We start from the raw sequence: 9,686 nt of genomic DNA, 5'->3' as shown, positions 1-9,686 counted from the left end.
AGCACTCTCTTAAAGAGTGTTTGTGACCCTGCCCCCAAATGATACTTCAATGCCTTGCACTATCAGGTCCAAGTTTCTCAAACTTTGCAGAGGGCTCAGCTCTCACCTAGGACTCCCCATGGGCCAGGTTTGATTTTTTCCCCAAGTTTCACCCTTTGGGGGATTGTCCGCATGGGGAAAAAAGGTGGCTAGAAGTTTTCGTTTGTTTGTTTGTAAGTGGAAAAACTGCCCTACAGCTCAGAGACGCAATCACCCCAGGAAAAAATCACAATTGACTGGGGAGACAGCATGGAACATTTCCATCCAAAAAGGGAATGTTTTTAGGAGCGTATCAAAAGGAGCAACTAGAATGGAAACTGTGTACCAGCCTTAACTATGGAGATTGCTGCCAGCATCTGCTATAATAATAATTAATAGCACGTAGAAAAGAGAGAAAAGCCCCGAAGCAAACCACAGCTTTGCTCAGCCTACACCAGAACGACCCGGGACGGGGTTAGGATTCACTGATTGCCTCGTCAGGCATCCCCATCGATTCTAAAGCACCACACCTCCGACTGTGGAGACGGAGCTTCTCTCTGACTTGGTGCCACGGGGTAGAATAAACACAGCCCTGGCACTGTGGCGTGTACTCACTGGAGGGCTGGGAGATCTGATGAGCTCCCCCATGTGTGTGTGTGTGTAGGTGGAAGAAGTCAAGGCCCTGCTGCCTGCCATCCTTTGGGGTTCGGATGAGATGGATGATGGGAGTATTCTGGAGGCCATCTCAGCTGTTCAGAACCTTCTGCAGAGCCTGGATGGGAGTGAGCTCACCAGCGTGGCCAGGAAGCTAATCCCCTTATTCGATGCTGTAAGTCAGGGTCTCTTGACCTGCCCATCCTCAGCCAGGCAGTGTTGTGACTCTGGAGTCGTAGTGGTGGCATATCTGACCTGATCAGTTCCGAGCCATTGCCTGGGCCTCAGGCATTGGTGACACCTTGGTCTCTCGTGTTCTCTGTTTGTGGCATGCAACCGTTTGGTCTCCTGAGGACTGATCTGTTTTAATCTAACTCAAGTTAACATGCGCAATGTAGTGGTCATGGGGTGAAATGTAATGTCCTGTGCTTTGGAGTCTAGATGAATGAATGACCCTTAAATGCTATGAAACGATGAAAGTGTTGAACCCATTAAAGAAACCCTCCAAAGAGCCCTTCACTGTGGATGGAGTCACTTACAGGAGGCCTCCAGGGAAATTTAGGAACCACTGTCCTAACCTGTGTTGTCTGCCCCTCCACCCAAACCTTTCTGCAAATGGGTGCCCTCTTGGTGGGCAGACCATGGAGTTATTAGTCAGACTGGCCCCTATCTGTGGTTTGCATTGTGCCGAGCTCACCCTGTAAGGAGAGTGTGAAGCTCCCTCAGTGAGATCCCCTCATGGTTGTGTGTCCATCACAGGTGAGACCCCAGGTGCGCTCTGCTGCCATCATGCTCTTTACAGAGTTGCTTAATACGGTGAAGAGGAGGCAGAAGCCCCTGCTGCAGGAGGAAGTGACCCGCAGCCTGGTCCCACTGCTCCTTCACTTACAGGACGAGGACCCTGACGTGGGCAAGGTGAGTCCCGCTGCCATGTGCTCCCTGGTGCAGCAGGCCCTGACTGCTCCAGCTCTCCTGCTAGATCTGTCTCCAGAGCCGCCTCCCAAAAGTGAAAAATCTCAGCACTACCCGCTTACCCAAGCAAGTTCCCTGGCCTTCAATGGACACACAAGTGGAGATGTTTTATCGCTCCCAGCAGCCACTTCCTAAGTCACTGAACTGCAGCCACCATGAAGATCAAACTCCAGGAGCCTCCACTAATAGGAACAAAGAGACACCAAGGGTCAGCAGGATACCATGTGACCCCCACATTCCTTTCCCTCATTGATCATTTCAGCTGGCTTTTCACTGCAGAGTGACCACAGATTCCAGCTCTTCTCATGATGCAAACTCTCCTTGTCCCATTTTGTATTGCAGAGGTGTCAGAAAGCCTTGGCTGGGTGTTTTCAGCTCCTGGGATGGTCTTGTCCTAAGCAGATTAACAGCAAGAAGGCTTGGCACACCCATCCCCGGGTGGTGGACAAGATCTGCCAGCACTCTGTAAGTGAACAATCGGCTTCTCGTGAGTGCTGCTTCTAGATGTGGGACCGGAAACGTGTTCCCTCACTCACTGCTCTGATTGCATGTCTAGTACTAGCATACTGCACTCTGGCTTCCTCTTAGAAGCACCCAACTCCCCCACTCCTCCCAGTGCCTGTCAGATCTGAACAGCCAGACCTGGCCAGGAGTTCAGTACGGAGGTGAAAGCTCACAACATAAAGAATCAGTTGATGGCAAAAATGCCTTCCGAATCCTGCAGGAAACTGGATGTCCCCATTTTTCACCTTACCCCAGCCCATTGGCCACTTCTGCACCGTATTTCCTATGCTCTGCACCCTCTCTAATGTCCTCCCCAGATGAAGCCCATACAACCAGGCTTCAGTGTTCTCTAGTGCCAGGCTCCAGCCCTGCAGTGCCAGCAGCTCAGACACCAGCAATGTGTCTGGTGACACTTTGAAATGGTCATTTAATGACTCCCTGGCATGTAGATGGTCGCCCCCAGGATACATGGAGATGGGAGCTGCATTCTTCCCACCCCTCCAAGCCAAGCAGCTACCTGGAGATGAAATCTCTCTTCTCCTCACCCTGCGGCCCCAGCAACAAGAAGCTTCTTTGGTTTCTATTCCTAGGTGCTGAAGCTCAAGAGCGTATCTGACATCTTGCTCCAATGTCTGGATCACCTCCAAAGCCCCCAGGCTCCAATACGACGGGCAGCAGCCATCTTTATCGGTAACCACGACTTTTCTTAAGCAACTTCTATCTGAGAGGTTGTCCCGTGTTCTGCTTGGAGGGCACTAGCAGCAAGAATTAACCCCCTGGGATCCTAATGTCTAGATTTCCTGCCCTTGAGGCAGTTGGGCTGGGGATTATATCAAAAGGCCTGGAGCAAATTACAACCCTACCCTCCAGCTCCACCGACTGGAATCCCTGTGGGACTGCAGCAATACCATAGCCATTGGCAATCAGGCTCTCTGTATCTTCCAAGACATGAGCTTCTTTGTCTTGGAGCTTGTGGACTTGTCTGATTATCCCAGGGACCACTTGAAAGCTGTTTTGCTTGTTGGAAAGACTGACATTTTTTAAAAGGTAGCCCCAGGGTAGGTGAAAACTCCTGCAAGATTCATTTCCATTGTACGTTCCAGGTTGCACTGTTCAAAGCTCAGAGCCCGCCATGGTCAGGCAAGAGAAGGAGGTGATACTTCAGTGTAAGTAGTTGCCACATGGCTGTGTTTGCATGTGGAAGGAGAGCTCATGCTCCTTGTAGAATATCAGGGTTGGAAGGGACCTCAGGAGATCATCTAATCCAACCCCCTGCTCAAAGCAGGACCAATTCCCAGATAGTGTTTGTTTGTTTGTTAAATCCCAGTTCCCTAAATGGCCCCCTCAAGGATTGAACTCACAACCCTGGGTTTAGCAGGCCAATGCTCAAACCACTGAGCTATCCCTCCCACTTGTGAACCAGTCTAGGAAAAGTGCAACTCCCCCGCCATGCTGCTGCACTGAGTTCAATTTAGACGTGGCCAGAGGTAGCTGTTGAGAGAGCCTGGACATCAGTCCCAGCTTTGTTTTCTCTGATGTCAGGCATCACTTCCATCTCCAGGTGCCAGAAGGTTTTACCAGGAGAAAGTAAATGCCAGGCAGGGTGAGAGGCCCTGGCATGTGTCAGGGAGATGGTGCTAAGGAGGTGGATGCCCCAGAATGCAGTGGAAGATGGTGCTGCCAAGGGCAGATGTCCCTGAGGACTTAAGCGGTTATCAGCTGGCGATGACACTGATAGCCCTGGTGGGTCCAGAGCATCTGGGAGGAGTTAGTTGCTGTGGAAGATCAGGGGCGGCTCCAGGCACCAGCGCAGCAAGTGTGTACCTGGGATGGCAAGCCTCGGGGGGGGGGCGGCGTGCCGGTCGCCGTGAGGGCGGCAGTCAGGCAGCCTTCGGCGGCATGCCTGCGGGAGGACCGCCGGTCCCACAGCTTCGGCGGCAATTCGGCAGCAGGTACGCTGAAGGCGCGGGACCGGCAGATCACCGACAGAAACGCCGCTGAATCCGCGTGACCAGCGGACCGCCCGCAGGCATGCCACCAAAGGCCGCCTGACTGCCGTGCTTGGGGTGGCAAAAAACATAGAGCCGCCCCTGTGGAAGATACAGAGGCCCATGGTGCAGGTGCTAGGGCATGCTAATACGATATGTGTTTTGACCTGAGCTTCCTCTCTCTGTCTCAGCTCTCAGTGGCCTGCAGCAAGATCCGGATTCCTCTGTCCGTGTCAGTGTCTCACGGGCCATTCAGCAAGTTCGGGATGGTGGCAGAAACCAGTCACCTCAGACCCTAGGAGCTAGATTCAGGAACCTCTTCTGCTGCTTGACTGGCCAGGAGGAGAGGGAAAATGCTCCTGACAGAGATCTCTTGGGTGGCCCGGACCTTTCCCAAAGCCACCGATGGGACTCAGGAGGGCCCTGAGTTCCCACAGAGAAGTTGGTGACTGGAGGAGGTCAGCTGAGCCACCACCCCAGCCCCGAAGCCAGTGCCTGCATGATCCTGTGGTAATTACCTGCATTGTTCCCCATGAGATGTAGGCAGCTGGGGATGAGTTTAAGTGACTCCAGTACTCAGCAGAATGATGGCGACTGGCTCCAGCTAAACAAAAGGGTGACAAGACTGTTAGTGTAAAACCAAGGGCATTTGCTCTCACGTCTCTGTCTTCCTTCCATAATGGAACGAATTGCAAGATAGCTGGTTCATTACATCAGCCACGGCATTAATGACCTTTTCCCTTTCTTCTGATTAGCCTCCGATCCGAAGATGGAATGCTGGGCTAGATGGACCACTGGTCTGATCGAATATGGCTGTTCGTATGATCCAGGCCTCTAGTTCCCCTTGGACAGTTAAATAAAACCCTTCATCTCACCATCCATTGACATTATATAATCTCACTTTTCTTTAGACACTTGGGCCAGCACTTTCAAACATGGATGTCAATAGATACCTAAATCCATACTTCTTCTTCAACGCTTAGCCGAACGGTCGGCCGTAGCAATTGTTCACCATCGATCCGTTCCTGTGCTTGACGGGCCGAGAGCCCAACGTCGGAATAGACTTCAGGCACCCATGTAATAGGGGGCCTGCCTTTGGGCTGCCTGCACCCCTTGATTGGTGGAATTGTCTCTCGGATGTTACGAGCCACTCAGAGAACGGCGTTCGCCGGAACATCTTGTGGATATTTTCATAATGTCTTCCAAATGGTCGTCAGTCAGAGAAGAACGTTGCTTGTTTTTATTCATGTTCATGATGGAAAATGTTTGTTCACATATGTAAGTGCGTCCAAAAATGCTGAACGTTTTCAGTGCAACTTCAGTGTCCAGACTTTTGTAGAAGTGCCGCAAGCTGCTTTCTCTGTGCTTATTTCGGTAAACTGCCGAACACTGAAGTTCAATAACCTCCAACTGCAAATCTAGTGGCACTTCCTCTGGATCCACAGAAAAGGGATCTTCAATCAGCTTCAACTGGACGTCTTCTTCTTTAGACAAAGTAAGTCTTCTGTCCAATTCTTCAATCAAAAGAATGATGTGCTTTGCGTATTTTTCTCCTAACTTGGCGTGTTTGTGCTGAGGGATACGCTGTGCACAAGTGGGAAAGTGACACATTTCACCTTTTGACAGCTGACTTCTGAAAAGTTTCAATTTCATTTTGAAAGCTTTCACTGCTGCACACATTTGAAAGATAAGTTGATTTTTTCCCTGAAGTTGAATGTTGAGATCATTCAGGTGTGCTGTAATATCACAAAAGAAAAAGAGATCTTGATTCCAGGACTCATTTTCAAGCTCTGGGAATTTTATTGGCCCATTTTCTAGGAATTTTGCTACCTCCTCTTTCAAAGCAACGAAACGCTGGAGCACTCTTCCTCGACTCAATCACCTCATTTCTGTATGGTAGATTAAGTCATTGCACTCGATGTCTACCCCTTCAAGAAAGGCTTGAAATGTCCTATGTTTTAGTCCTCTAGAACGGATGTAGTTTACAATGGAAACTACCACTGACATTACATGCTCAAATTTTAAGACTTTGCTACAAAAAACCTGCTGATGTATAATGCAGTGATGTTTGGTTATTTCTCTCCCGATAAATTCTTCAAGAAGAGTAACTGCTCCAACATTTTTTTGGCACATAGCTGGAGCACCATCAGTACAAATGGCCACCAAGTTTGTGAAATCTAATCCCGACTTATCATTCATGCACTTTATCACTTCACTGGAGATTTCCTTTCCGGTTGTGCGACCCGTCATGGAGCACATGCCAGCAAGTTCTTCAGTAATTTCAAAGTTTTTATCAATACCTCTAATAAAAATAAGAAGTTGGGCGGTGTCTTTTAAATCAGTGCTTTCATCCATAGCTAGGGAGTAAAAGCAGAATTCACTGACTCTCTGCTTTAACTGATCACTTAAATTGGTAGAAATGTCAGCTATTCTTCTCCGTACAGTCATGCGTGATAGACTGACATTCTCAAATATTCCCCTCTTTTCTGGACATAACTCAGATATAGCAATCAACATACACTTTTTTAATAACTCGCCTTCTGTGAAGCATTTCCCAGCAGCAGCAATTTCCTTAGAAATTTTAAAGCTTACTTTAGTAACTGTATCGTTCTCAGTGCTCACTTTCTTGAAAATTTGCTGTTCTCTACTAAGGTTTTTCGCTAAACTGGCTACTTTAATTATTTTTTCATTTGGGCTCAATTTGGCGAGATTGGGATGCTTAGTTTCAAAGTGCCACCGAACATTGTATTCTTTCGGAACGACTACCGTTTCGCGACACACGAGGCACAGTATTTTGTCTTTGGAAATAGTACATAAGTATTTATTCGTCCATTCAATGTTGAAAACTCTGTGCTCTGATTCTATTTTTCTCTTTTTCTTTTCACTCATGGTATCCATTATGAAGCTCAAGATTTTGTTGAATAAATTCACACACAAGGGAAACACTCACAGTCACACACAAAGAGAAGAGATATCTCACGGCGCATGGCACACTAGCAAGGCACTTTTTGTGGTGTGTGGAAGCCTGTAGGTCCAGGGGTCACTATATTACTGCACACAGCAGTCAATCAATGCAGTTGTAGATAACTCTCTGCATTATGCATTTTTGTATAACTTTTATATGACTTTGTATTGAACCTTGGTACTATGTTATAGCGGGCTCCTAAGATAGTATAATTAAGGTAAAAGAAAAATTTCTTCTGTGCAAATTTTTGAAGCAGAGTTCAAATTTGTGTGCCATGAGGCAAATGCGCCCAAGTGAGTAAAATGCTTATACATTTAAAAAGTTTTAATTTGCAATTTGTGTCAATTTATATGGGTTTTCCCTCCCTCCCAGTGCCCTTCCCCACAGCCCCACCACCACAACTAAACAATGCCCCACACAGACCCCCAGTGCCCTGACACACACAGATCTTTGAGTGGGAGTTCCATTGGAGGAGAAGGTACCTGTATTTGTGTCTGTCTTTGTATTGCTTGTATGTGTAGAGGCCTGTAGGGGCAGCATGAGCCCTCATTGGGGGTGGAGCTTGGCTGAGGAGAGGGCCTATAAAAGCGGTCACCCAGCCAGGCAGCGGCAACAGCTGCGAGCAGCGGCACAGGAGGCAGTGAACAGGGCTGCTAACAGGAGTTTGAGTGGGAGTTCCATTGGAGGAGGTGGAAGGGGAGGCAGGAGGGCATGGTGCCCTGTGTGCTGTGTTTCCCCAGGTGCAGAGGGCACAGCTGAGCAGGCGGGCCCAGGCAACAGCAGCCATGAGCCAAGCCGCAGGTGACAATGCAGATGATTGCATGCGGCAGCTGCGGTATGTACATGGTCCTAGCAGCGGTACCTGAACAGAGGTATGTGTGCATGAAATGCCGCCTAATAGAACTGCTGGAAGAAAAGATCTGAGGCTTGGAGATGCAGGTAGATACCCTGATAGAGTTTAGAAGGGGGTTCGAGCACCTGATGGAGCAAAGGCAAGTGGGGGCTGAAGGGGAATGCTCAGGGGCACAGGTGGTAGCAGGGGCTAAGACCTGTGAGGGGGGAATGTCGGGGGGAGAACAAGGGCAGTGGAAGCATGTGACTGTGAGAAGCAGGCAAAGGAAAAGGAGGGCCAGTGAAGGAGAAATAGAACTCAGGAACAGGTTTGGGTGTTTGGAGAACGAGGAAGGGGTGCAGCAGGTGGTAACTGAAGGGGGCAGGGTGAGGAAAAAGAGACGAGCAGCTAGTCCCATAGAAAGAGGGGAGGAGTTGATGGAGACAGCACCAATTCTGGGTCCCGGGAGGATACAGGATGACGTAAGCGGGACTATAAGTGAAAATAGGAATGGACAAGGGTTGCAACTAGAAGGAACAGGGGATAGATTAGTAGATCGCACTGCCATCAGGCAAAGGCAAGTGTATGTGATTGGGGACTCCTTACTGAGGAGGCTGGACAGGCCTGTAACCAGGGCGGACCCAGAGAACAGAAGGGTGTGCTGTCTCCCGGGCGCTAAGATACGGGATGTGGACTTGTGGCTGAAAAGGATCCTAAAAGGAGCAGGTAAGAAACCCTTGATCATCCTTCACGTAGGAACAAATGATACGGCTAGGTTCTCGCTAGAGTAATCAAGGGAGATTATGCCAGGCTGGGGAAGACGCTTAAGGAATTCGAGGCTCAGATCATCTTCAGTGGGATTCTGCCTGTTCCTAGAGAAGGGCAGTAAAAGGGTGAAAGGATTGTGATGACAAATAGTTGGCTAAGGGAGTGGTGCTATAAAGAGGGCTTTGGGATGTATGGCCACTGGGAGGTTTTCGGGGACAGAAAACTGTTCTCACGGGACAGACTTCACCTGAGTAGGGAAGGAAATAGACTTCTGGGAGGGAGGCTGGCTCATCTCATCAAAAGAGCTTTAAACTAGGAATTTGGGGGAGACGGTTGGGAGATGTCCAGTTAATCTCCACACCAGATTATAACATTGAGAGGGAGAACAATGAGATAAGAACAGATACAGCCAAGGGGAAGAGATTGGACATAAGGAGGGGGGGGGTGGATACCAGCCTAATGGGTCATACTAGCAGTACGGTGTCCATATCAAATGGGAGAACGAATGTGAGAGAGGCCAAAAGGCATAAATTAAGATGTTTATACACCAATGCGAGAAGCCTAGGTAACAAAATGGAGGAATTGGAGCTCCTGTCCGAGAAATGAAACCAGATATCGTAGGAATAACTGAAACGTGGTGGAACAGTAGTCATGACTGGAGTACAGGTATGGAAGGGTATGTGCTGTTTAGGAAAGACTGGATCAAAGGTAAAGGTGGGGGAGTAGCATTGTATGTCAATAATGAGGTAAACTGTAAAGAAATAATAAGCAATGGAATGGCTAAGACGGAGTCTGTCTGGGCATTACTCACATTGGGTAAAAAAACTACTAGAGCCTCCCCTGGGATAGTGCTTGGGGTGTGCTATAGACCGCCGGGATCTAGCCTGGATATGGACAGAGAACTCATTAACGTTTTTAGGGAAGTAAATACTAATAGGAACTGTGTAATCATGGGAGACTTTAACTTCCCAGATATAGATTGGGG

At 48.8% G+C, this 9,686-nt stretch overlaps 1 protein-coding gene across 1 annotated transcript; it reads left to right on the top strand.

Annotated features, from left to right (window-relative positions):
* Window positions 1–702: 702 nt before the first annotated feature.
* LOC135978468 (maestro heat-like repeat-containing protein family member 7) lies at window positions 703–7,622 on the top strand. The gene is made up of 5 exons (XM_065579401.1): window positions 703–847; window positions 1,432–1,587; window positions 1,987–2,109; window positions 2,739–2,838; window positions 4,328–7,622. The coding sequence occupies exons 1-5, from the start codon at window positions 734–736 to the stop codon at window positions 4,561–4,563; spliced, it is 729 nt and encodes a 242-aa protein (XP_065435473.1). The 5' UTR covers window positions 703–733; the 3' UTR covers window positions 4,564–7,622.
* Window positions 7,623–9,686: the final 2,064 nt, after the last annotated feature.

Source organism: Chrysemys picta, unplaced genomic scaffold, assembly GCF_011386835.1.
Source record: "Chrysemys picta bellii isolate R12L10 unplaced genomic scaffold, ASM1138683v2 scaf272, whole genome shotgun sequence".
NCBI classification, from domain to species: Eukaryota; Metazoa; Chordata; order Testudines; family Emydidae; genus Chrysemys; species Chrysemys picta.
This window is presented reverse-complemented; position numbering and strand designations above follow the sequence as displayed.

What these genes read in the sequence shown, in the direction of transcription:
- LOC135978468 (XM_065579401.1), top strand. Translation starts at nt 734, where the DNA reads ATGGATGATGGGAGTATTCTGGAGGCCATCTCAGCTGTTCAGAACCTT. An exon ending in TAATCCCCTTATTCGATGCT is followed by an intron (nt 848 to 1,431) that starts GTAAGTCAGGGT and finishes TGTCCATCACAG; the next exon opens with GTGAGACCCCAGGTGCGCTC. An exon ending in GGCAGCAGCCATCTTTATCG is followed by an intron (nt 2,839 to 4,327) that starts GTAACCACGACT and finishes TCTCTGTCTCAG; the next exon opens with CTCTCAGTGGCCTGCAGCAA.